Raw genomic sequence first — 26,779 nt, 5'->3', positions numbered from 1 at the left:
TGTGTGTGTGTGTGTGTGTGTGTGTGTGTGTGCATGTGTATGTATGACAGACATACAACATCCAGCAATGGAGCCTGGGGTGGTGTTCTTCTCAAACTTTATTTTTTTAAACTCATAATGAGGGTTGACTTTGTCATAATTCTTTCAGGTTTCCAAAGCACTTTTCCAAAGCTCTTAATAGATTTAGAGATGGAAGTTTAATCAGTCAACTACCATTTATTAAGTGTTCACTATGTGCCAGGCACTATGCTAAGTGCTGAGGATACAAAGAAAGTCCCTGTGCTTAAGGAACTCACAGTCTAATGGGGAGACCACATATAAACAACTATAAACTAATAAAATATAGATGAGCTAAATTAGGGATTATCACTTAGAGAAAGCACTAAGATAAGGACTGGAAAAACTTCTTGTAGATGGGATTTTGTCTGGGATTTGATGGAAGTCAAAGAAGGTAGGAAGCAGAGATGAAGCAGGAGTGTTCCAGGTATGGGGAATAGCACGAGGTTCCTTAGAAGCCATCTAGATTAACATCCTCATTTTGCACGATGAGGAGGGCAAGTAATCTGCCTAAGGTCAAAGAGTAAGCACAGAGGCAAGGGCACTGACTCCCATTCCATCATCCCTTCCAATGTGCCATGATATCTCCATTATCTCTTTTGATCTTTGTAACAGTGAGGAAATACTACAGGTACCTCCTGATCAACTGGGTTGATATATGTAAAGTGCTCTGTAAGCCTTAAAGGGATATGTATGTTCATTGTTGTTGTTGTTGTCATAGGTACTATTTTTATCTGGATCCGTGATTGCGGTGATGTTGGGAGCTCTCTACCACCTTAAACTTTCTCCATGCCAATGCTGCATGCAGCTAATGTTCTACGTATCCTAGAATGAATGAGTGAGGGAATAAGTGAGCATGCATTTATTAAATGTCTACTCTGTTCCACGCACTGTGCTACACACTGAGAGCACAAACCTAAAAAAAGAAACTGGGGGGGGGGGGAGACAGAGAGAGAGAGAGAGAGAGAGAGAGAGAGGGACTGAGAACCAGGGAAGGAAGGTTTGATCTTGGAATGACAAGCATTGAGAGAGTCTTAAATGCAAAGTTAGAAAGGAAAGAGTTCCTGCCCTCATGGAGTTTACAGTCTATCTGTAAAGGCAGTGCATGTATAGAAGGTAATTTTGTGGGGAGGTACTTGTAGTTGGAGGTATAGGAATTATAGATGGAAGGAACCTTAGAAGTTATGAAATTTAACTCACTTACTTTACAGATGAGGAAACTGAGGCCATCAAGGCCAGCCCACTTATTATACAAATAAAAGAACAGATAAGGTAGGGTCATAGTATCTCAGGTAGAATTTGAACCCAGATCTGACTCCCGGGTTCCTGACTCCAATTCTAGTACCTTCTCCACTTACACCGCCCTGCCTCTGGAAGGGCTTTGTGCAGGAGCTGAACTTCGAAGGCAGGTAGGGATGCCAAGAGGTAGAAATGAGGGGAGAAGGCTTTCTAGGTCTGGGGAAGAGACTGTAAAAGTCTGGAGATGGAATAGGAGTCAGGCACAAGAGGGGCAGTTTGGCTGGACTACAGAGTATCTGAAGAGAAAGAATAATAGACACTAAGCCTGAAAAGTGGGCAGGAGCCAGATTGTGACCAACAGGGCAGTTTCTTCCTTTCTTTCCCCCCTGCTAAGGCATTTAGGACCCACTGGAGTTTATTGAGCAGGAGTGGCGTGGTCAGGTTTGTGCATCTGCAGTATCCTTCTGTGGAGGATGGTTTGGTTTAGGGTGAAGTCAGGGAGACCAATGAGGAATCCCCTGGGTGTTTAAAAAGATTTGTGCTTTTAATGTTGATAAACACTTCCTTTGCCCACACAGATCAACAATATTCCTTTTAATCTTAGTAGGCCTTCTTCAAGCAGCTAAGTGGTGCAATGGATAGAGTGCTGGACCTGGGGTCAGGAAGACTTGAGTTCAAATCTGGCTCAGCCACTTACTAACTCTGTGACCTGGGCAAGTCACTTACTCTCTGCCTCAGTTTCTTCAGCTTTAAATGGAGATAATAACAGCACCTATCTCCAAGAGTGGTTGTGAAGATCAAATGAGACTGATGTTGGTAAAACATTTAGTGCACTGCTTGGCACATAGTAGGTGTTTAATAAATGCTGGCCTTCCTTTCATTCCTTTCTTGAGTTGCTGTGTCCGTTCCCCTTGGGTCTATGATTCTGGTGATAAATCCCTGAGCCTTGCCAGGCTGCTCTGCAGATGATAGCCGTCCAATGGGGCTGGCCCAGGAGCCTTTCTACTTGCCAGAGGACTTTGGAGGGGGAGGGGGAAGTGTTATTTTTCACTTTTCTCAACTCTGAGAACTCGTGAATTTATGTAGAAGGTGGGAGGGGAGGAAATGGCAAGAGGGAGGGAGCAGAGGGAGCACTGATATTAAGGAAGGGGAGATCTTATTAACAAAATGAAAATGTCCAAGTGACAAATCAACTTTTCTTTCTGCCCTTCCCCCCATTTCTCTGGTTCTTTAAAGTCTATAAAGCATCTCACAAGAACTTTGCAAAACTGGTGCAAATATTCGTATCTCCCAAATGTGTTTTGCATGACTGTACATGTAAAATCTATATCTAAGTGCTTGCATCTCATGGAGGAAGGTGGAAAAGGAGGGAGGGAGAGAATTCGAAACTCAAAATTCTTAAAAACAAAAGTTAAAAATTGTTTTTATGTCTAATTTGAATTATATATATATATAATTTTTCATATTAAAATATTCTTATCTCCATCTTTTAGATGAGGAAACTGAGGTTCAGAGAGGTTATAACTTGTCCAGGGTTACAGTTTGTAAGCACTGAAGGCAAGGTTTCTAAGAGTAGGATCCGTGTTCTTTGTACTTGACCCTGCTTTCTCCCCACCCCAACCCCTAACTTTGTTCTTGGACAAGGAAGCAAAGCTCTTCCTATCTCTGGTCTGTAGGTAGGAGTAGTACAATGGAAAAAGCCCTGAGCTTGTAGTCTGGGGAGCTTCATTCAAATCCCACCCATTCACCAAAGGATCAAAAAGAAAAAGGGAATGGGAGTGGGAGAGCAGTTCAGTAAAAATAACCCACACATCAACCAGATGTAACAATGTATGCAGTGTTCCACATCCATAGTTTCCCACCTCTGCAAAGAAGGGAGTGCCAAGCATGACCATTTTATAGACCGTTCAGTCATCACTGCTCTTGTTATTGTTGAGTTCGTTTGTCTCGGTTCTTCCCATTGACACTGTTGCAGTCATCATGTACCTTGTTTTCCTGGTTCTGCTGACTTTGCCATGTATCAGTTCATGTAAGTCTTCCCATGCTTCTCTGAATCCTTCATACTTAACCACTTCTTTTGTACCAGTGCTACTCCATTCGCTTACCACACCTTTATGGACAAAGAGGCCAAACCCTTCTTATCCCTAGGGGACTCTTAGGTAGAGTGGGGCAGTGAAAAGAGGCCTGGGTTTGCAGTCAGGAGAGCTGAATTCAAATCCTACCCTCTTCCCCTTCCTGTGTAACCTCACCCTGTCTTGGCCTTGACCGTGAAAGAGATTGGGCAAGATGATCTCTAAGATATCTTTGAACTCTCAGGCTATGATCTTGTGATCCCATCATCTCTGACATCATCACTATTTAACTTCCAAGAAAGAAGTCTCTCTCTTGGCTCCGGGTAGGGTCCTGCCAGGTGGAGAGAGACTTCCTGTAAGGAAAGTCATGCTTCTCTGAATTCTTAATATTTACCATTTATTATGGTGCTGGAATATTCCATTATATTCACATACAGTTTGTTCAGCCATTTCCCAACTGATGGGCATCCATAGTTATTTAATATTACAAAAAAGTGCTACTCTCAGTATATTTTTGTATGTAGGACTTTTTTTTTTTCTAATATATTTGGCCTCAATGGAAAATGTGACTAGTGATGGAATCTCTGGGTCAAAGGGCATGGGCATCTTACTTTTATTTACTTTCTTTACATAATTCCAGACTGCTTTCTGGAGTGGTTGGACCAATTTACAGCTCTACCAACAATGTATTAGTGTGCCTGAGGTGGTGACTTTTCACCAATATTGAACATACAATTATCATTCAAGTATAGGTTGGATTAGACATTCTTTGAGGGCCCTTCCTAGTCTGGGATTTGACTTAGTTCATGTTCTGGGCCAACAAAACGAAAAAAAAAGCAAATTATCATTAGAGAGGGCTTACAGAGTCAGGAAATGGTGCTACGTAGGGACAGACTTCAGGATGACAGAAGGTTTTTACAGGAAGAGAGGCAGGTTATTATTACAATCAAGAATCTCTCATTCTATTGGTGTGAATCATCCCAAAGCAGATTGATACTTCTCTGGGACTTGATAGCCAGCCTGAAAGAGTTATTGTTGTTCAGTCATGTCTGACACTTTGTGACCCCACTTAGGTTGTTGCTTTTTTTGTTGTTGTTGTTGTTGGCAAAGATACTGGCGTGCTTGTCATTTCCTTCTCCAGCTCATTTAACAGATGAGGAAACTGAGGCCAACAGGGTGAAGTGACTGGCCTAGGGTCACACAGCTAGTAAGTGTCTGAGGCCAGATTTGAACTCAAGAAGATGAGTCTTCCCCACTCTAGGCCTGGTGTTCTGTGCACTATGGCACCACCTAGCTGCAAGAGTTGCTGTGGCCTAAAAATTCATCGGCCTACAGCTAGGTTGGTGGTGAGCTGATCCAAGCCTTAAGACTGGGGCTTGGGTCAGAGATACCCAGTCCATCACCAGGCCTGTGCTCTAAACCTTTCGTGCATGGTGTAGACCTTGTCCTCTTGTCCTCTTCCCGCAGAGTCTCTGAGAACCTCAAGGCCCTCCAGACTGAATAAGGCATTAGAATAATAATAATCATTGTTGTTATTATTATTATGGTGGTTGTTGCTAACATTTATATAACATTTTGAGGTTTACAAAGCACCTCAGACACGCTCTCTCATTTGGTCCTCACAACCCTATGTGGAAGGTGCTATTATTCCCATTTTACTGAGGCTTATAAACTGAGGCTGGGAGAAGTTAAAGGACTTGCCCAGGGTCACACCACAAGTAGGTATCTGTGGCATAATTTGAACTCCAGTCTTCTTAACTCTAAGCCTAGCCCTCTATCCACTGTGCCACCTATCTGCCTGAAGGAGGGCTTTAGCAAGGTTCATTGTAATAACTGACTTTTAAATAGCACTTGCTGTCTACCCACACTCCATGTATCTGATCCTCAGGCTGATTCTGTGTAGTGGCAATGCAGACCCATTTTACACATGAGGAAACTGAGGCTCATTGAGGGAAGTGACTTATCCAAGCCTTCGTGGATTTGAAGTGGCAGTCTTAGGGCTGGCCTCCCAGGAAGTACAGGAAGGTGGGCTGTGATGTATAAGGATGGAGAAGCACATAACCTGCATCAATAAGACGGGTAGTGAGATGGGGAGGGGGAGGATTGAGTACCAAAAGGGACAGAAAGTTTGGCAGCTTTTTGGCAGAAAGTTTGGGAACCACTCTTGCTAAAAGTGGAAGTTTCCAGATTTAGGCAAGACAAATTGTCTCCAAGCTGGCCCTGTTCTTCAGAATTAGCGTGGATCTAGCGGGCATCTGGGAAAGGGGAGGGTTATTATGCTCAAGACTTAATTGGTCTGAAAAATTCCATCCCTCTTGTCCCGTCCTCCTCTTTTCAGTGGAAAGCGCTGGGGGGGAACTTTCGTTTATAAAACGAACTCTGGCCTTGTCACAGTTTGACCCTAGAAGAGAAATGAGCATCCTCTCTTTGGTAACCTAAAAATGCCTCCGAATTGGTTTTTGTCCAGACAGATTTTGAAGACTGGATGGATTCCTGGTTCATTCGTGGAATTGTGATTTAAGGCTCAAAGAGAGTTATTAGGGGAACTAGTTTGTTAAGTCTGGGTTGAACCCAGCCTGGCCACTTAGGCAGCCTGAATTTCAATTTCATCAAATGCCTGACTTTATGAAAATGAAGACGTGCTAAGACAAGATCTTTAGTGTGAATGTCTTCAGTAGAAGATTGGTCATTTTGTATTTCCCTCGGATGCTGAACTTGCCATGAACTATCCCACACACCTGCAATGTACCCCTTGACCCTCTGAGGCCTTACTCACAAACCACTTCCTGTGCAGGAAGCTCTTCCTCAATCCTCTCTCCTGCCTCGACTAAATATGTTTTTATTTGTTTGCCTGTTGTTTCTGCCAAGAGAATGTAAGCTCCTTGAGGGCAAGGGCTGTCTCACTTTGATATCTGTATCAAATGTGCCCATTGGCCCAGTACCAGTACCAGCGCATTGTCTTATGCGTTGGAAGTGCTTGATAAATGCTTGTTGGATTGAATCTATAAAGTAGGGATGACAATAGTACCATTACTGCCTACCTCATCACAGGGGCAGGGTCCTGGATTGAGAGCTGGGAGAGACTGTCAAGTCTCGTCCATCTAGTCCAACTCTCTCTTTTTACAAATGAGGAAACTGAGGCCCAGTGAAATGCCTTCCTTGCCTAAGGTCACACAGGGAGTATCAGACCTGGGATTTGAACCCAGGTCCACTGACTCCTCCACTAATACGGTAGGCTTCTAGCCTGGTGTGGAAATCAATGAGATTGAGAAAGGAAACGAGTTTTGTAAACCTTAAGGTGCTGGATAAATGCCAGCTGTTATTCTGTGGAAATGAGGGGATTGGCTTCACCAGTCTCTAAGATCCCTTCCATCTCTGAATCTCATGAAGGAGGCACCAGCTGGTCAACAGGATGAAGGAGCTCACCAGGCAGCCTGGCACTGGGTCTCCCTTCCTGCCTTCCCATCACCTTCATTCATTCCACGCCCTTCTGGATTTACTTCCAGAGCATAGCTTTCTCTTAGCCATTCTTCATGCTTTTTTTCAGTATCTGGATAAAATTCCTCATGAGACTGAAGTGAAAAGAAGGTAGAGGAGTCAGGTTGGTACAGAGCAACATCCCTGGGGCAGTGGACGGAGGCTCCCAATAAAAAGAGATATCACGTGCCTCGAGTGCCCGGGACTGGCATGCATGATGAAGCCCTGGCCTTGGAGCCCAAGGACCTGAATTCTAATCTCCCTCTGCTACTCATCAGCTGAGTGACCTTGAGCATTGATTTACTTCCCCTTTAAAATGAGGTGGAAGGACTACATTGCCCTAGAACAAGGGTAGCCTTGAGGCCACATGTGGTCCCCTAGGTCGTTGGATGTGGCCTCTGGACTGAGTCCAAGATTTACAAAACAAATCCTTTTATTAAGGGGATTTGTTCTATGAAGTTTGGATTCTGTCAAAGGGCTGCACTTGAGGACCTAGAGGGCTACGTGTGGCCTTAAGGTCGCAGGTTCCCCACCCCTGCCCTAGAAAGTCTCTTCTAGTCTCAGTCTCAGTCTGTGCTTTTAGGACAGGCTGACCAAAGAGGGCAGCAATTTAGATATCTTTAACCAAGGACTTCCTGGAAAACCTGATTCATTAACTTCTTCACCTTGAAAGGTCTTGAATATTTAATTACCTTCCTTAAAGTCTTGAACACTCAAGCAAATTAATTCACCAGTTGGAAACGCCCAATCTAATATACCTGACCCTATTAACAACTCTGTTTTCTAAGGGTCAGGCTATTTCTCATCTCTCTATAGTGTGGCCAGAAGAATTGGTTTCAAGGCCCAGCTCTGCCTTTTATCAGCCATAGGACTGGGCAGGTAACTTCATCTTTCAGAATCTGTGAAATGGGGTTAACACCGCTCGCACTACCCATCTCATGGTGTTGCTTCAGGAATCACATGTGAGAATGGATATGAAGTGGCCTGGAAAGTGGAAAATGCTAATGAAGATCAAATTGCTGTTATTAGTGGTTAGAGGGTCAACCAGAGAATTGGGAAGACTGAAGTGCAAATCTTTCCTTTGATACCTACTGGCTGTGGGACCCCTAGACAACATGCTTAATGTCCCAGGGTAGACAATTCTCTCAAGACTGACTCTCTCTCTCTATGTCTGTCTCTCTCTGTTTCTTTGTCTCTTTCTCCCTTTCTCCTCTCTCTCTCCCTGTCTCCCCCCCTTTCTCTCCATCTCTGTCTCTCTCTGTCTCACTCTTTCTCCCTCCCCCCTGCAAGATAATATGTATGTGTGTATAAATGTGTATATACTTGTGTGTTTATGTATATGTATGCATTTACACATTTTATACATGGGGAGAGAGAGAGAGCAGAGAAATCATTAAACTTGCTTTAGAGGAAGGAGTTTCTCCATCAGGGAGTTCCCTGTGTCAGTACAATCACAGATCCTATCCCTATTATCATTATTATTATTTCATTCATCTCACTTTGTTCAATGAAGATCAAATAGAAACAATCATAGAACAAATCACTAACCTGATATAATTTTTATGTATTTAACATTATGTAGCCTATATAACAGCGTATTTTTATAGTCAAATAAAAATGCTAAGATGTAAGCTCATCTCTCTGTAGGGTCTCTGAAAGCATCCTTGAGACAACTGCATCAGCAGACAGGGCAACCAGGATGATACGTGTCTTGTCTTAGCTGGTTTCTTAAAGTTGCTATTTCTTCTGCCAGGTCTGTGTATTTTTGGAAAGCTTTTTGTTCTGTGTAGCTTGGAGATGATGAGTATTTGGTATGACAACATCTATTAAATGTTGTTCACGTGGATTTTTCCCCTGGTGATTATTGGCAACAGTTCAGTCTGAAATAATGCACTAGTGAGTTCTGGAGCTTGTTGTTTGAGATCTTCATGCAGTATATTTTGAGGTCTGTATTTGTGATATATCAGAGCTGAGGTTGAATTTGAACTCAAGCCTTCTTGACTCCAGGTCTCTCTCCCTGGCGTCACCTAGCTGCCACCAGCATGCCATAGACTTGGAAACTGCTAGAATTTTTCAGACATGAAACCACTAAAAGTTACCTTTCTCTTCTTTTCTTTGCAGATATGGGGTATGGAATATTACATAAACTATCAAGCTTAGTTGACATACTCGTTGATTTTTATTAAACCTTTTTTCCTCTTTCTGTTTTGTTACGAGCTCAGTAGGTAAGACATGGAGGAGACATATATTTAGAAATGAAGGTGATGTAAAGATAAAAGATGTCAATAAGGCTTTAAAAAAAAATCTTTCACTCTTGGCTTCCTGTTAGTTAATAAGTCAGAGATGGAGGAGCACAGAAGGACCATTGAACTGGAAACCAGAAAGTCAAAGGACTGGTCAGTTCACTACCTAGCTGTGACCTTGCCCAGAGTGACCTCTGTTATCTGAGCCACCACTTTCAAATGAAAGGAGCAGAGCAGGTGGTTTTTAAGGGCCCTCTCATCTCTAACATGCTGTAGATATTCCAAGATCTCTCCTAACTCTGACATTCTGTATCTTAAGTCCCTCCCAGCTCTGCCATTCTAGGATGTTTTTTTAAGTACATTTATTTATTTTTACACATATTTACAATAAAACCCTCATCCTAAACATGCCTAATCCAGCAAAATAAATGCCCATATTGACCATGGCCGAAAACATGCCTCACTCGACACCTTGATGTCATCATCTTTCTGGCAGGAGGTGAGGGGAATAGTCCATCTTCAGTCTTCTGGACTTATGGTTTGTCATTGCGTTGCTCAGAGTTCTAAAATCTTTTCAAGTTACTTTTCTCCATAATGTTGTCATAATTGTATAAATTGTTCTCTTAATTCTATTCCCTTTACTCTGCATCAGATCATAGAAATCTTCCTTGTTTCCCCTGAAACTATATAATTTCTTATGGCACAGTAGTATTCCTTTATTTTTTTTGTTTTTTTGGCTAGGCAATGAGGTTAAGTGACTTGCCCAGGGTCACACAGTTAGTTAAGTGTCAAGTATCTGAGGCTGGATTTGAACTCAGGTCCTCCTGACTCCAGGGCCAGTGCTCTCTCTACTGCGCCACCTACCTGTCCCTATTCCTTTACATTTATATTTCATCACTTGTTAAGCTTTTCCCCAGCAGGGAAGGGGCAACCCCTTAGATTCTAATTTTGGGTTTCCATGAAATCTGACATTCTATATTCTAAGGTCCTCCCCAGCCCTGACATTTGTTGTTCCAGAATCTCCCCAAGCTTGATATTCTGTGTCTTAAGGTTCCCTGCTCCTGACATTCTATAGCCATGATATGATGTCATCCATCCTTTTTTTTTTATTACAGATTATCATTTCTTCCCCACTCTTGATGTCACACACTTGTGTGGCTCTGGCTACTCAGCAAAGTCAGAAAACTGCTTTCTCTGATTGACAGATTATGGATGATCTAAGCCTCTTTGCTTAGCCTGTGGGTCATCTGTGGGGAATGAGACCATCTAAGTACAGGTGTCTTGCCTTACAGAACTATTTGCTTAATTTGTCCTTTCTGCTGCCACACTCTACCCAAAGGGATCCCCCTCCCCATTCAGTTGCCATTCTGACTCACTGATTGCATATTTTCTGAGGTCCCTGTCCCCAGCCCCTCCCACACACTGGTTGAAAGATCCCTCATTGTTTTTCTGAAACAGAATTCTCCATCCCTGTGACCTGTGATCTGTCTGGATGTGATCTGAACCTCGCCATGAGATGGGATTCTGAGTCCCTGGTTTGCAAGGACCTGGGACTTGGGGACAAAAGTGTTTGTGGGTTGAAACTTGGCAGGTCTCAGGTCCCTGTGAATTCCTCCTTTGTGTGAATGTAGAGCAGCCAATTTCTTTCCAACTGAATACAAGGGGTATCATTCCCAATTATGCAGCCTGGCAGGCAGAGGTGTGTTTAATAGAACAGTTAAAAAGTCTCTTTGTTATAAGAGCTGATAGTGTTGCCAGACACCTAGCTCTGTGCTCATCTCCAGGATGCCCGGGTGTTTTAGAAACCAGTTTCCAGTGTCAGGAATAAATCTGGTCTACAGTGGAGAAAGGACTGAACTGAGAGGAAGGAGAGTCTGGGTCCCAGTGTATGCTGTGATGTGTTAGTCTGGTACAAACTAAAAACTCTGAATTGGAAGCCAGAGGACCTGGATTCGAATCCTGAATCTGTCACGACCTGTGTAACTTTTGACAAGTTGCTTCTTTGCGTCCCTGCGTCTGTAAAATGAGGGGGCTGGTCTTGGTGACCTTAAAGGCCTCCTCCAGCTCTAAATCTGTGATCTTAATTTACTTCATATCTTGGGGTCTCAGTTTCCTCATCTGTAACATTAGGTGTTTGGACTTGATGACTTTAAAGTCCTTTACAACTCTAAACCTATGATCTTACCATCCTATGAAAGTATTTTTCATGCTCTGAGCCTTCATTTTCTCATGTAAAATGAGAGAGAGTATTGGATTTGGAAAATCTAGCTTACTGCCTGTGTGATAGGGTCTCCCCATGCCTCAGTTTCCTTGTATGGCAATTTCCCAAGACCTTCCCCACCCAAAACAGTCTCTCTTTTCTTTTTTTTTTTTAATTTTTTTTCAGTCTCTCTTTTCTGATGGGCTCTTCTGAGCTCCCCTCCATTGTTCTCCGTTCTAAGGGCCAGCTTTAGACACTCTAGAAGTTTTTCAGGTTCGGATCCAGACCCTGTGCTGAATGTGTTGCCTGGGCATGACCCCAGGCCTGCGTTTTCTCACCCTAGGAAAGCTTTCACTGTTCTCTGTTTCCAGGAGATGTTAATGCAAGACCAGGTTGCAAAAATCCAGTAAAAGTGGGGGACTGGAATACCCAACAGGGCGAACTTTAACCGCTTTCTCTGCCGTGTTCCCATTCTGGGGGATGTCATACTTTCCCGGGGAATGTTCACAGTCTGTGTCTCACCACTTGGGATTCTGGTTCTTGGCCCTTGGATGGGCGATAGTGGGGTTTGTATTTATTCTGGGCACTTGGCCTAGGGTGTTTTATGATCATATTTGCATACAGTTACATGATTTGTATATTGGGATCTCTGGGTGAGCCTGATCCTTTTTTTTCTTAGGGCCCCTTAACCACCTGGGCCAAAAATCACTGTTTCCCCTTTCACTGTGCACCCCACAGCCCTGCCCTGTACCAGCCTTTCCTACTGCATTCATCATTTACTACATCTGAGATAATGCTGGTAGAGCACCAGGCAAAGAACAGCCTCTTAATATGCTTTTAAACACTTAAGATGGAGCTCCTCATCCCTTGACTAAGACATCTGGTTCTGTGTGCTTTATTGCAGGCGAATCTTGAACCCAAGACTTTAGCATGAAGGGCTGTTGGCAGGTGTCCCCTGAATCTCTTCTGGTGACATCTGGTAGGTATCAGGCTCTGTTGGGCAACATTTTGCACTTTGACTGGGTCACAGAGTGTAAGCAGGGAGAAATATTCATGTTTTTGCCCATTAATATCCCTAATACTTAACACAGTGCCCAGAACATAGTAAGAGGGGAAGGGAACAAGCATTTATTAAGTGCTTACTATATGCCTGGCACTGTTCTGAGCACTTTACAGATATTTTCGTTTGATCCTTATGACAACCTGGGAGATGTGTTATTATGATCATTGTATTAGAGTTGAGGAAACTGAGGCAGACAGTGGTTAAGTGACTTGACCAGGGTCAGACAGCTCATAAGTATCTGAGACTGAATTTGAACTCAGGTCTTCCCAACTCCATATCCAGTGCTTTGTGCACTATGGTGCCACCTCATGCTTAATAAATGCTTATTGATTAATTGGCTCAGAGGATTATAGATGCAGAGCTGGAAAGGATCTGAGAGTAAAGGATGTGACCATCTAATCCAACCTCCTTATTTTATAGAGAAGGAGAATGAGGCCTAGGGAGGTCCTAAGTACAAGTTGCAGAGCTGAAATTTGAACTCAGGTCCCCTGGTTTCAAAGCCAGTCCTCATCCTACTGTCTCACACTGCCTCCCACAAGTCTATAATGATGATGAGAGCTGAGGCAGTGGGATATGGTGAATATCCCAGAGCCTGCCTGGGAGTTGGGAAGACTTGAGTTCAAATCCAGCCTCTGAACACATACAGGCTCTGTGACCTTGGACAAGTCACTCTTAGTGACCTAGGAAACTCTTACAGACAATGTGGAGAGGTGGAGCCAAGATGGCAGAGTAAAGGCAGGGCCTCACCTGAGCTCTCCTTCAAACTCCTCCAAATAACCTTTAAATAATGACGCTAAACAAATTCTAGAGCAGCAGAACCCACAAAAAGATGGAGTGAAACAAATTTCCAGCCCAAGATAACTTGGCAGGTCAGCAGGAAAGGTCTGTTGCCCCGGGGTGAGAGAGGAGCATAGTCCATCTAAGCCCCCACTAAACCAGGAGCAGACATCGGGGTGACTGAATCATTGGCAGCAATGGCAGTTTCCAGACCTTTTAGGCCACAGATGATGAGGAGATAAGACAACAGGTCAGAAGAAGATTGACAGGGGTCCCTTTGTTGTACCAGGGGCAGGACTCTATTGCATTGCCTATACTTGGATCTGGGGTGCAGTCCTGGGACTTAGTCCCAGTGTGAGGAGGAGCACTAGCATGGCAGAGCTTATGGCCACAGTCACAGTGCCAGAGTTGTGGTCACCCACAAACCAGTGCACAGTACAGGAGAGTAGTAAACACACCTCTCCCTAGATCATACCGCCTTGGAAGAGCCAAAAACTTGCAGGTCCCCAGAATTATCTCTTAAAACAGCTGCACAAAAAAAAATACTAAAGCTTGGGACAGTGCCCCCTCCACTTGGGAAGCAGAGCCCCACTTTAGCATGGAGTTAAAAGTCAAGAAATAGGCTGGAAAATGAGCAAACAACAGGAAAAAAGTCTGACCATAGAAAGTTACTATGGTGACAAGAAAGATCAAAATACATACTCAGAAGAAGACAACAAAGTCAAAATGTTGCATCCAAAACCTCAAAGAAAAATATGAATTGGTCTCAGGCCATGGAAGAGCTAAAAAAGGATTTTAAAAATCAAGTAAGAGGTAGAGGAAAAATTGGGAAGAGAAATGAGAGTGATGCAAGAAAATAATGAAAAAAAGAGTCAACAGCTTGGTAAAGCAGGCACACAAAAAAAAATACTGAAGAAAATAACACCTTCAAAAACAGAATAAGCCAAATGGTAAAATAGGCACAAAAATTCGCTGAAGAGAAGAACTCCTAAAAAAAAGTAGAATTGGCCAAAGAGAAAAGGAGGTACAAAAGCTCACTGAAGAAAATAATTCCTTAAAAGTTAGAATTGGGCAAATGGAAGCCAATGACTTTATCAGTCACCAAAAAAACAATCAAACAGGGGCAGCTAGGTGATGCTGTGGATAGAGCACTGGCCCTGAAGTCAGGAGGACCTGAGTTCAAATCTGGCCTCAGACCAAACACTTGACACTAGCTGTGTGACCTGGGCAAGTCACTTAACCCCAATTGCCTAAAAAACCTAAAAAAAAAAACCTAAAAAAAAAAAAAACAAACAAAATCAAAGGAATGAAAAAAAAAGAAGAAAATGTAAAATATCTCGTTGGAAAAACAACTGACCTAGAAAATAGATTCAGGAGAGATAATTTAAGAATTATTGGACTACCTGAAAGTCATGATCAAAAAAAGAGCCTAGACATCATTTTTCAAGAAATTATCAAGGAAAACTGCCCCGATATTCTAGAACTAGAGGGCAAAATAGAAATTGAAAGAATCCACTGAACATCTCCTGAAAGAGATCCCAAAATGCCAGGAATATTACAGCCAAATTCCAGACCTCCCAGATCAAGGAGAAAATACTCCAAGCAGCCAAAAAGAAACAATTCAGATATCATGGAGCCACAGTCAGGATAACACAAGATGTAGCAGCTTCTACATTAAAGGATTGAAGAGCTTGGAATCTGGTATTCCAGAGGTCACAAGAGCTAGGATTACAACCAAGAATCACCTACCCAGCAATACTTGAGTATAATCCTTGGGGGGAGGGGGGGAATGGGAATTCAATGAAATAGAGGAGTTTCAAGCATTCCTGATGAAAGACCAGAGCTAAATAGAAAATCTGACTTTCCAATACTAGATGCAAGAGAAGCATAAAAAAGTAAACAGGAAAGAGAGATCATGAGGGGATTCTATAAGATTAAACTCTTTATATTCCTACATGGGAAAATGATATTTATAACTTCTAAAAATTTCTCATTATTAGGACAGTTAGAAGGAGTATGCACAGACAGAAAGCCAAGGTGAGTTGAATGTGATGGGATGATTATCTAAAAAAAATAAAATTAAGGTGTGAGAAAGAAGAATATACTGGGAGAAGGGAAAAGAGAGAGATAGAATGGGATAAATTATCCAACATAAAAGAGGCTTGAAAGTGATTTTACAGGGAAGGGGAGCACATGAACCTTGCTCTCAGCCAAACTGACTCAAAGAAGGAATACACACTCAGTTGGGTGTAGAAATCCATCTTACCATACAGGAAAGTAGGGAGGGAAGGGGATAAGTGAAAGGGTGGAGGGGAGGAGTTGATAGAAGGGAGGGCAGTTTGGAGGAGGTAAAAGTCAAGAGCAAAACACTTTGAGGAGAATGGACAGGTAAAAGGAGAGAGTAGGATAAACAGGGAGAATATAGAATGGAGGGAAATACATTGTTGGTAATCATTACTATAAAAAAAATTTTTTTACAATGAGCTTCTCTGATAAAGACTTCATTTCTCAAACACAGAAAACTGAGTCAAATTTACAGAAATAAAAGCCATTTCTCAATTGATAAATGGTCAAAGGATATGAACAGGCAGTTTTCAGACAAAGTAATCAAAGCTATCTATAGTCATATAAAAAAATGTTCTAAATCACTATTGATGAAAGAAATGCAAATTAAAACAACTCTGAGCTACTACCTCACACCTGTCAGGTTGACTAATATGACAAAAAATGACAAATATTGGAGGGAACGTGGGAAAATTAAAACACTAATGCACTGTTGGTGAAGTTGTATGCTGATTCAACCATTCTGGAGAGCAATTTGGAACTATGCCCAAAGGGCTATAAAACCACGAATACCCTTTGACCAAGCAATACCATTACTAGGTCTGTATCCCAAAGAGATAAAAAACAAAAAGTAAAAGGAACTACGTGTACAAAAATATTTATATCAGCTCTTTCAGTGGCAGCAAAGAATTGGAAATTGAGGGGATGTCCATCAATTGGAGAATGGCTGAACAAGTTGTGGTATATTGTTGTGATGGAATATTATTGTGCTTTAAGAAATGATGAGCAGGATACTCTCTGAAAAATCTGGAAAGACACAAACTGAAGCAAAGTGAAATGAGTAGAACCAGGAGAACATTGTACACAGTAACAGCAATATTGTATGATGATCTACTATGAATAGCTTAGCTATTCTCAGCAATACAACAATCTAAAACAATTCTGTAGGGCTTATGATGAAAGGTGCTGTCCATCTCCAGAGAAAGAACTGGTAGGGCCTGAATGCAGATCAAAGTTACTTTTCCTTTATTTTCTTGTTTTCTTCAGTGTTTTCTTTCACAGAATGACTTGCATGGAACTGCGTTTTGCATGACTACACATGCATAACCTCTGTCAAATTGCTTGCCTTCTCAATGAAGGGGACGAGAGGAGATTTGGAGAAATTTTGGTACTCAAAATTTGAAAAGAAAAGAATGTTAAAAATTGTTTTTACATGTAAAAAAATATTAAATAAGAATTTTGTTTAAAAAGATGATGTTAGTAAGTTTAGATGTCCAATAACAGAGAGAGTTTCCTAAACCAAAGAAATCCTAGCTCTGTTCCCCTCCTCCCCACAAAAGCTGACATGTATATCATTCATTAAGGTTTGCAAAAGGTTTTGTATTCATTCTCTCATTTGAACTACAGTCCTATGAGGTAAGTATTATCCCCACTTTAGAGATAAAGAAACTGAGTCTGAAAGAAGTGGAATTGCCCAAGGTCATATAACTAGCAAGTGTTTTGTTGTTCAGTCACTCTATGTGACCCATTTGGGGTTTTCTTGGCAAAGACACTAGAGTGGTTTTCCATTTCCTTCTCCAGCTCATTTCACAGATGAGGCAAACAGGGTTAAGTGACTTGATCAGGGTCACACAGCTAGAAAGCGTCTGAGGCCCAGATTTGAATTTGGGAAGATGAGTCTTCCTGACTCCAGGCCCAGCGTTCTAACCACTGCAACCACCTCGCTTCATCTGGCAAGTATCTGAAGTATAATTTAAGTCTAAGACTTCCTGACTCCAATTCCGTGCTATCCATTATGCCATACTGCCTCTGAGAGTGAAGAGAAAGTTTGGTGTAGTGAAAGTCCTGGGTCCAGGGCCTGCCGACTTTGACCATTAAGAGCTTTGTGGCTATGGCTGTGTCACTTAACTACCTGTCTGAGCTTCAGTTTCTTCAACTGCCAAGTGGGTTGATAACCCTCGCCCTCTGCCATCTCATAGAATTGGTGGGAGATGAGCACTTTGTAAACTGTAGAATGTTCTATGTGCAGGAGCCATGAGAAGGAAGGATGGGCTCCTCCAAGGTGTCCTTCTTGGAAGTGACCATCTTCCACATTCCTGTGAACACAGAATTAGCCCCTTTCCAACCTTCCCAAAAGGAAAAAACTCAACACTAAATGTAGCTATAGTGGGTGCTCTATGTTACCACCAAGCCCAGGAATGAGAAAAGCAGGAAAACCGGACTTCAGTGGGAGGTGGGAAGCCACACATGCTTTCAATCCATTCCAGGACCTGTTTGGGGAACCAACATTGAAAGCAATGTAGCGATAGGTCAATATATCTGTACAGTAGCCAGTCTGGACTCCTTTCCTTTTGCTCCATGGAGGGGAGCACAAGAGGGGGCAGGGTGTGAGGAGACAGAGTCACTTGAATCAATGAAGTGGTCAAGCAATGCTGTGTTCTGGGGATACAAGTACACACAAGTGAGACGCCCTCATGGAACTTACAGTCTGTCAGGAAACCCTCCTTAAATCCCATGAGGACATAGATTGCCCTTTTTTTGAACTTTCTATCGAACGTAGCACAAAGTTAGGGTTAGCACGCATTTAACCATGGTGGCCACCTGGTGCATAGTAGGCATTTAATAAGTGCTTATTGAGTGATTGATGCCTAAGGTTTTGTCATAGCATAAATAAGCATTGATCAGATATGGTATGTGCTGACCCCTTGGTATGTCCATAGGACTTTGAGCATTAAATATTATAGCTCAAAATACCTTTTAAACAAAACTATTTTGGGGCAGCTAGGTGGCGCAGTGGATAGAGCACCAGCCCTGAAGTCAGGACGACCTGAGTTCAAATCCTGCCTCAGACCAAATACTTGACACTTACTAGCTGTGTGACCCTGGGCAAATCACTTAACCCCAATCGCCTCACCAAAACAAAAAAAAAAACAAACTATTTTTAAACCAAGGGACACATGTTGATTCACCATAATTATCTAATGAGAAAATGCCTCTGTGGCATTGGGTTTCAGATGGCAGGATAAGTAATCCCTGTTTTGAGGACTGGGAAGGATGTAGGATTAAAAGCTAGACCTTGCCCATCTAGGGCCCAAAACTTTGTCCCAGGGATACTAAAAATATGACGGCCCTGCCAAGCTCTCCAGTGTAGGAAGGGTCTGTTGACAGAGGCGATGAGAACCATTACCTTCCCCGGGGTCCATCCCTCTTCCGACTCAAGCTGATTTGCCTTTGAGGGCCTGGCTTCCTTCTACATCAGCAGGTATTTTTTGAGTGCCTGTTTGATGAGGCACAGAACTGGGTGCTTACTTCAGGGCAGGGATAAAAGGCTGCTTCCTGGAATCAGCAGCATTGTGGTTTTGGAATCAGAGGACTTGGGTATGAAGCCCAAAGGCAAGGTCTACCTTGCTCAAGAAATTTCTTAATTTCCCTGGATCTCAGCTTCCTCGTCTGTAAAATGATGGGCAGCCAAGTGGCAAAATGAATAGAGAACCTGGCCTGGAGTCAGGAAGACTCCTTTTAGTGAGTTCAAATATGGCCTCAGACACTTCCCAGCTGTGTGACCCTGGGCAAGTCACTTCACCCTGTTTGCCTCGGTTTCCTCATCTGTAAAATGAGCTGGAGAAGGAAATGGCAAACCAACCAAGTATCTCTGCTAGGAGAACCCCAAATGGGGTCATGGAGAGTCAGACATGACTGAAAAATGACTGAACAACAACAAAAATGAGGGGATGGGCTAGATGTCCTCTGGGGCCCCTTCCAGTGCTAGATATAGGATCCTATGCTCCTGGGATTTCTTAGAACAAGTTGTCCCACTAGGTTGGAGAACAATCCTTTCTCAACACAGTCTCTCACAATCCTTCCATTTCTTCTCTGCATTCTGCTTGGCAATGAACCTTCCCTGATTTCTTTATTTGTTAGTGCTCTCTTCCCTCCCCCTTTCCTCCCTGGGACCCCTACCTTCATAGAAATGCCTTGAGAGCAGGGACTGACTTTCGTTTTGTGTTGGTATCCCTAGCATTTGAAAATCAATCTGTGAATCAGCCAATATTTATTAAGTGCCTGCTATGGGCTGGGCACTGTGGGAGACCCTGGGGACACAAAATTGAAACAGTCTCTGATTTCACACATATAGTAGGTGCTTAATAAATGCTTTTTTTTTTAATTAGACCAAATTTTTTCTCCATCCATCAAGCATTTATTAAGCCCCACTATTTTTCCAGGCACTGTGGTAAGCAAAGTCCCTTCCCTCAAGGGGTACCCATTCTATTTGGGCAATGACCAGTATCTAGTAAGTGGGAGCGCTGTTGAAATTAACAAACCAGAGTCTGTCCAGAGGAGGGTGACCAGAACTGTGAGAGGATCAGGAAACATTCTAGAGAAATGGCTGTGTTTTAATGTGGAAAAGTCATAACAGAGTCGTGATAACAGCTATTCAAACATTTGAAGGCAATCATAGGAGGAGAGACTAGACTTCTGCTTGGCCCTAGAGGGTCAAATTAGGACCAATGAGTGGATGTAGTGGAGACGCATCCCCCAGTCTACACTAGGTCGGTGCCATAGAAAGATCAATTGAAGAAACTAGAGATTTTCATCTAAGAGAAGAAAGGATAATTGTATTCTAGTATTTGAAAGACTGTCACTTAGAAGGAGAAGGGGAGTAAACATTTATTAAGCACCTACTGTGTCCTAAGTATTTCACAAATATTATCTCATTCCCTAAAGAGAGAATAGATTTTCTTTTTGGCCCCCAGGAGGCAGAACAAAGGTAGGAAGTTGTAGAGAAAGAGAGAACCCTCTTAACAATCAGAGGTATAGAAAATAATCATGATAACGATGATGATGATGATTATCAATGACAATAATGATTATCATCATCAATAATAATAATTGATAATAATGAACATTATTGTCAATAGTAATAATCGATAATTATTATCTATAATAATGGTTATCAATAACAATAATAATACTCCCCAGCACTTTAAGGTTTGCAAAGCACTTTACAAATGTTATCTCATTTGGTCCTCACAACAGCCCTGTGAAGTAGGGGCTATCATCCCCATTTTACAGACGAGGAAACTGAGGCTGAAACAGATTTAAGTGACTTGCCCAAGGTCAAGCACTAGAATTAAGAGGGGTTGGAGAAGGCTTCCTGTAGAGGTAAGACTTTGGTTGGGACTTAAAGGAAGCCAGGGAAGACAGTGGGCAGAGATGAGGAGTGAGAGCAGTCCAGACGTGGAAGAGAGCCAACCCACAATAAGGATTTAATAAATGCTTGTTGACTGACTCACCGGTCACGGTGCCTCGCTAGGCTTAGTGTACTCATCTGTAAAATGATGGGGTTCGTGTGGATGGCCCTTCTGGCTCTAAGCCCGTGGCCTTCCGGTCTTTGAGGTCAGAGGAGAGCCGAGGGTGACGGGCACCATCGTTAATGGATCTTCCATGCTTGGCTTCATATTGCCAGCTCACCTCCATGGAGACTACCTGAGATGAACCGGAGCCCATCAAATGCCATGATACCTTGCCAAGCCTGGTCCCTCTGACCTCTGGAAGGGGAAGATGTAGTTTTGAGGTGGAGGCAGGATAACAAGTCAGGCTTTTAAAGGGTGACTCAAATCTGCATCTCAGCCTCCTGGTATGTGACCAGGCAAAGACCTAGGAGCTGCATTTCCGACCAGTCCCTTGTTATAACAGTCATGATGATACTCTACTTGGGTCGTCCTCTGACGCCTCATGGGCTATGGCAGGTGCCCCTGGCTATTTGGAGGCCCTGCCATCAGAGCCTGAGCTCAGACCAAGCTGGAGAGGCTGCCTCTGCATGTCCGTGACCTAAGAACTTGCCCACAGAGACTCTGAAAGGTTGCACATCACCAGGATACTTCAGGGTGATGGGGTGCTTCAAGCCAGAGCAGCAAGCTAAGATGACTTAATAACATTTCTATCATACTTTCCATTTGACCAAGTGCGTAACTTACATGTTCTTCCTTGAACTCACTGTGACTTAAGTGATTCAGGGAGCCTTATTTAATGAGCTCTCTGTGCCTCAGTTTCCTCATCTGTAAAATGGGGATAACAGCCCCTGCCTCCCAGGGTTCTCCTGAGGCAGGCCCAAGTGAGGCGATATATGTAGTCTTAAAGTGACAGGATGATACGGTCATAGAATCATAGCATTAGAACTGGGAAAAAGAAACCCGAAACCTTAGAGACCATTGAGTTCACTCCCCTCATTTTACAGGTAAGGAAACTGAGGCACAGAATCGCTAAGTAAGTGATCCAAGTAGTAAGCAGCAAAGCTGGTAATTGAACCCATCCTCTCCTTCCCAATCCCTCTACACCATGTTACCTCTTGATAAATTTTCGTTATTATTATTTTCCCCATTGAAGTGGGAGGAAGGGTTGACTTGATTTCACTTGCATAGAGATCTTTCAGTGAGAAAACACTACCAATACAAATCAACCAGTCAGTCAACAAGCTTTTATTAAGCACTTAGCCTGTGTCAGGCCCTGTGCTAAGTGTTGCAGATTCTTTGGTGTAGAAGCGAGGACCTTCTGCCAATAAAGTTCAGTACCTTCTCTGCATCTTGGAGCAAGGTTCTCAACCTGGGGTTGATGGACCCCTTGATTTCAGGGGGGCTGTGACCTTGGATGAGAAAAAAATTACATCCAGATCTCAACATAATTGATTTCCTTCCTATTCACATTTTATTTAATGCATTTAAAAATATGATTCTGAGAAGAGGACCGTAGGCGTCACCAGATACTGCGAAAGGGGTCCTGGACATCCACAAAAATGGTGAAGAACCCCAGCTTAGAGAGCTGCCAAGCGTACTTAGAGATTCAGTGATTGACACACAATCACATGGCCACATAGGAGACAAAGTAAGCTTGAGCTCACTTGAGCTGCCATGTTCCTGGCTCCCCCATCTACCTCCTCAACCCACAAATAAAAAGGGAAAACATTCCCTGCCCTTGTGGAGCTTACATGAACATATATACACAAGATACACAGAGACAGACAGATGGAGAACAGACCAGAAACAGTCCTGAAGCACCTGGTCTCAGGGTGCCAGGGCACCGAGACATTACAGTACCTTGTACTCTGAGTTTGAACCCGCTCTCCCCAGGGTACTAGTATATGCAAGAGGAGACTGTGCCCCCATTTGGGGGGGGGCAGGGTAATGTTTTCATGTCATCAGCACCTAGTGCGGTACCCACTGACAGACAGAGAGATAGGGAGGAAGAGGGGAGAGAGCTCTAACTATGTGTGTATATATGTATGTACATGCATGTGCATGTGTGTGTATATGCATATATACACATGTATATGTGTATACCTATAGAGAGATCTAGCTATGTGTATATATGTATGTACATGCATATCTATGTATATATATATAAATGTGTAGCTATGTGTATATATGTATGTACATGCATATGTATGTGTATATATATGCATATATACACACATGTGTATCCATATATAGAGATCTAGCTATGTGTATATATGTACACACATATGTATGTGTGTATATATATGCATATATACATGTGTATACATATATAGAGATCTAGCTCTGTGTGTATATGTATGTACATGCATAGCTATATGTGTGTATACATACACATACGTGTATGTATACATATATAAAGAGATCTAGCTATGTGTATATATGTATGTACATGTGTGTGTGTGTGTGTGTGTGTTTGTGTGTGTGTAGAGACAGTAAGCTTAGAAGGGAAACACCTGGGAGGACCAGGAAAGGCTTCCTACAGAAGTTTTGATAACTTTCTTGCCATCAGGGAGCTTATAGTCTAATGGGGAAAGAATAAAATCTATACCCAGATACATTTAGTACAAATTAGAATATGATGGAGGGATGAAAAGAATGTAAAGTACTTTGGGATGTGAATTAATTTCCCTCTTCCCCATCTGTGCCTTCTTTTCAGATCTTTTGGTGACAGTATCCCAGAGGAGAAGTTCAGGATTTGGTTGGAGGATGCTTGATGTGATCTCTTGAAAGCGACCTACAGGGTTCTTTTGCTTACTTTATAAACAAATACGCCCGTCAACTTCTGCCTGCTCAGTGTTTGTGGCGATGATGGCCCAGTCCAAGGCCAATGGCTCCCACTATGCCCTGACCGCCATCGGACTGGGGATGCTGGTGTTAGGGATCATCATGGCGGTGTGGAATCTTGTCCCGGGATTTAGCCACTCAGACAAACCGGCAGTGCATGGGAACAGCAGCAGCCCCGGTGGCGGGATCCTCAAGAGCAAGACATTCTCTGTGGCCTATGTGCTGGTGGGTGCTGGGGTCATGCTCCTGCTCCTTTCCATCTGCTTGAGTATCCGCGACAAGAGGAAGCAAAGACAAGGGGAGGAGGAAATAACCAGAATCCAGCACGATGCAGCTGTTGGAGCTCAGTCCCAGGAAGAAGACAGGTAAGCCAGTGAGCAATAAACCTTTCTGAGGGAAGCTACCTTTCCAAACTGCAGGTTCGGTATTGGAGTAGAAGGAAGGGGAAAGCGTTCATATTAATACTGTTTTACTGATGAATTTGTCATTGGACGCACTGCCCCTCCCTCACATTCCCTTGAGATATTGAGAGTCCAATGCTAAACTTTGTCACCTCCATTTCTCTGTTGGTCTGAGCTAATGGGATGCCTTGTATTTGATATATTACAGCCAAGAGGAGGAGGAGGAGTCACACTCAAGATATTATGTCCCCAGCTATGAGGAAGTGATGAGCACCAACTACTCGGAGGGGAGAGAATTGGAACAAAACCCTGGAATGACCGTGTCTCTCCCCTCTTACGAGTCCCTGACGGGGCTGGACGAGACAGCTCCCGCTGCGGCCCAGGATGCCACCGAGACCCACCCACCAGACAGACAGAACTCCAGGCTGGCAAAACGCCTGAAGCCTTTGAAAGTCCGAAGGATTAAGTCAGAAAAGCTTCACTTGAAGGATTTTCGAATTAACCTTCCAGAAGGGAACCTGCCCCCTCCCACGATAGAACCTTTGACTCCTCCTCCGCAGTATGACGAGGTCCAAGAAAAAGCAGCAGCAGATACCCGGCAGCCAAACTGAGTTCCCAATGACGTGGAGTAATGCTGGTTTGGGCACGGTTTTGCCAAGAGACTCCAAATGGGCTGGAATGGCTTCGAGTTTTAAAACTGATGGACCCCATATATATGTGTGTGTATCATACTAACTTTGGTGGGAAGGCAGGGCAGAGGTCAAGAAGGGGATCAGGAGTGCTAAGCCAGATTGACATTCCACAAAAACTTACATAGCAGAGAGATCTGAGAGACACATCTTAGACATCTCTACTTCTCATTTTAAGTTAAGAGCGCCTGTTATCTATCTTCAGTAGCGTCCCTTTGCAATCCTGAATTATTAGCAAGAATCACTCCTCTTTCCATCTAGGAAAGGAAAAGTTGTATTTTTATTTTTATGTGTTTGAGTGTTTGTATGTGTTTTCCTTTTCCCAATAGAACCATGGTTTGTTTGTTTGTTTGTTTGAACAAGAAAAAGAAAATGTCTCTGCCTTCTCAAGCATTTTGAAACATTAACAGGACCATGCAAGGAATTGTATTGTCACCAGGTTGACTGAGCAGCGACACAAAATGGTTCAGGGGCCTGGAACCCAGTGTGGTTGGTCTTGGAAAGCCGATGAAGCTCTCAATTCTTTGAGGGCCAAAGGTCTGCCAGGCTTCCCACAGTGGACAGGTGCTGGTCTTCTTTCTCTTGTACCATTGGGAAAAAAATATATCATTACCAAAAGTGTATAGAAGATGTCTGGTGTTTTAAAAAGGTTTCTGCTAAAAATTGTGCAACTGAGTTCTTGTTTTTAATAATAAAAAATTGTTTTGTATGTAGTATACCTGTGTCCTAAACTACTCAACCAAGTGAGCTTTATAGACTTTGTAGTACAGAAGAAAGGACATTGGTTTGGACTTAGAGGCTCTGGGTTGGAATCCTTGCTCTGCCACTTAACTCTGTGTGTGTGTGTGTGTGTGTGTGTGTGTGTGCGCGCGCGCGTGCACGTGTGCATGTGTGTGCATATACATACATAGTGTGTATATGTAGGCATATGTGTATAGATACATGTATGTATATATGTGTATATACACATGTGTGTATGTGTGTTATGTATACGTCTTTGTTACATATATTTTTGTTGTTTGTTTTGTTACATATATCCATCTTTGGGTCTCATTTTCCTCATCTGGAAAATGAAGGGGTTGTATTAATGTTCAATGCTAAGTTTTAATTTTTTTAAAATCAGATCTCTGATTTTATAGGGGTAGAGAGCTCCCAAGGAAGAACCCAAACCGCCCCCCTCCACTAGTTCAGGTGGACACCTTCTTTGCCTCTTATATAGTCCCAGAGCTGCCTGAGGACACTGAAAGCTTTTACTTGGCCAGGATCACAGAGCTAATGTGTGTCAGAGGTGAGACTTGAACCCAGGTCTTTGTGACTCTGAGGTCAGCTTTAACCATTACACTAGGCTGCCTCTAAGGATGAGATGAAGGAGCTGGGGACTTGAACCTATGATCTCATTGAATAGGGAACTTCTGGGCTGAGAATCTCCAGTGCTTGGCACATAGTAAGCATTAATAAGTGTTTGTTGACTGACTGAAACTCCCTCTACCAGTCAGTAAGCATTTATTAAACACCTACTACATGCCAGGTACTATACTAAACGCTTTATAAATGTTATTTCAAGTGTTGGTCTATGTACCATCTCTGCAACTTCAATCCTCAGAGAGTTGCTGGGGTAGTAAGGGGGTTTGCCTGGAGTCACACAGCTAATATATATGACTTTGAGGGTGGTTCTCTACTGCATCAGTGCCTGCTTCTCTCCTAAGCTTTTAAGAAAATTTTAATAAAACATTTCATTAAAAAAATTAAAAGGGGCAGCTAGGTGGTGCAGTGGATAGAGTACCGGCCTTGGAGTCAGGAGGACCTGAGTTCAAATCCGGCCTCAGACACTTGACCCTTACTAGCTGTGTGACCCTGGGCAAGTCACTTAACCCCATTGCCTAGCCAAAAAAAAAAAATTAAAAGAGCTATTAAAAGACCTTCAATCTTAAGATCCTAGGATCCCATTTTTAGAGATCATCTGGTCCAGGAAAGCTAAGACAGCATTGGAGCTAAGTGCTAATGACATTAATTAGCACATGGGGCAATCATGAGAATCTATTTCCTAAAAACAGAGAACATAGAGCTTTAGAGCTAGAGGGGCCTTTGGACAGTATTGGCTGAGCTGGACAAAGGTCTTGGTGAGCAGGGGTTCTAGCCTGGGGTCAGTGAAGTTTAAAAAAAGCTCTGTATTTGGTCATTGTATTTCAATATAAGTGGT

The 26,779-nt window shown here is 42.9% G+C and overlaps 1 protein-coding gene across 3 annotated transcripts in view; it reads left to right on the top strand.

Annotated features, from left to right (window-relative positions):
- The window catches only part of TMEM51 (transmembrane protein 51), an 83,538-nt gene extending 58,243 nt beyond the window's left edge, over positions 1 to 25,295 (top strand). For 2 of the 3 annotated variants that reach the window (XM_027859780.1, XM_027859779.1), the window contains exons 2-4: positions 12,193 to 12,267; positions 23,362 to 23,854; positions 24,099 to 25,295. In XM_027859780.1, coding sequence (XP_027715581.1) covers positions 23,511 to 23,854; positions 24,099 to 24,501 — 747 coding nt within the window. In that variant the 5' untranslated portion in view covers positions 12,193 to 12,267; positions 23,362 to 23,510 and the 3' untranslated portion in view covers positions 24,502 to 25,295. The remainder of the gene's footprint in view (positions 1 to 12,192; positions 12,268 to 23,361; positions 23,855 to 24,098) is intronic. The other variant, XM_027859781.1, reaches the window with a different exon arrangement.
- Positions 25,296 to 26,779: the final 1,484 nt, after the last annotated feature.

The sequence above is a fragment of the Vombatus ursinus genome, unplaced genomic scaffold, assembly GCF_900497805.2.
Source record: "Vombatus ursinus unplaced genomic scaffold, bare-nosed wombat genome assembly UNPS02014172.1, whole genome shotgun sequence".
Lineage (NCBI taxonomy): Eukaryota > Metazoa > Chordata > Mammalia > Diprotodontia > Vombatidae > Vombatus > Vombatus ursinus.
Note: the sequence above shows the minus strand (reverse complement) of the source record. Positions and strands in the feature narration are given on the sequence as shown.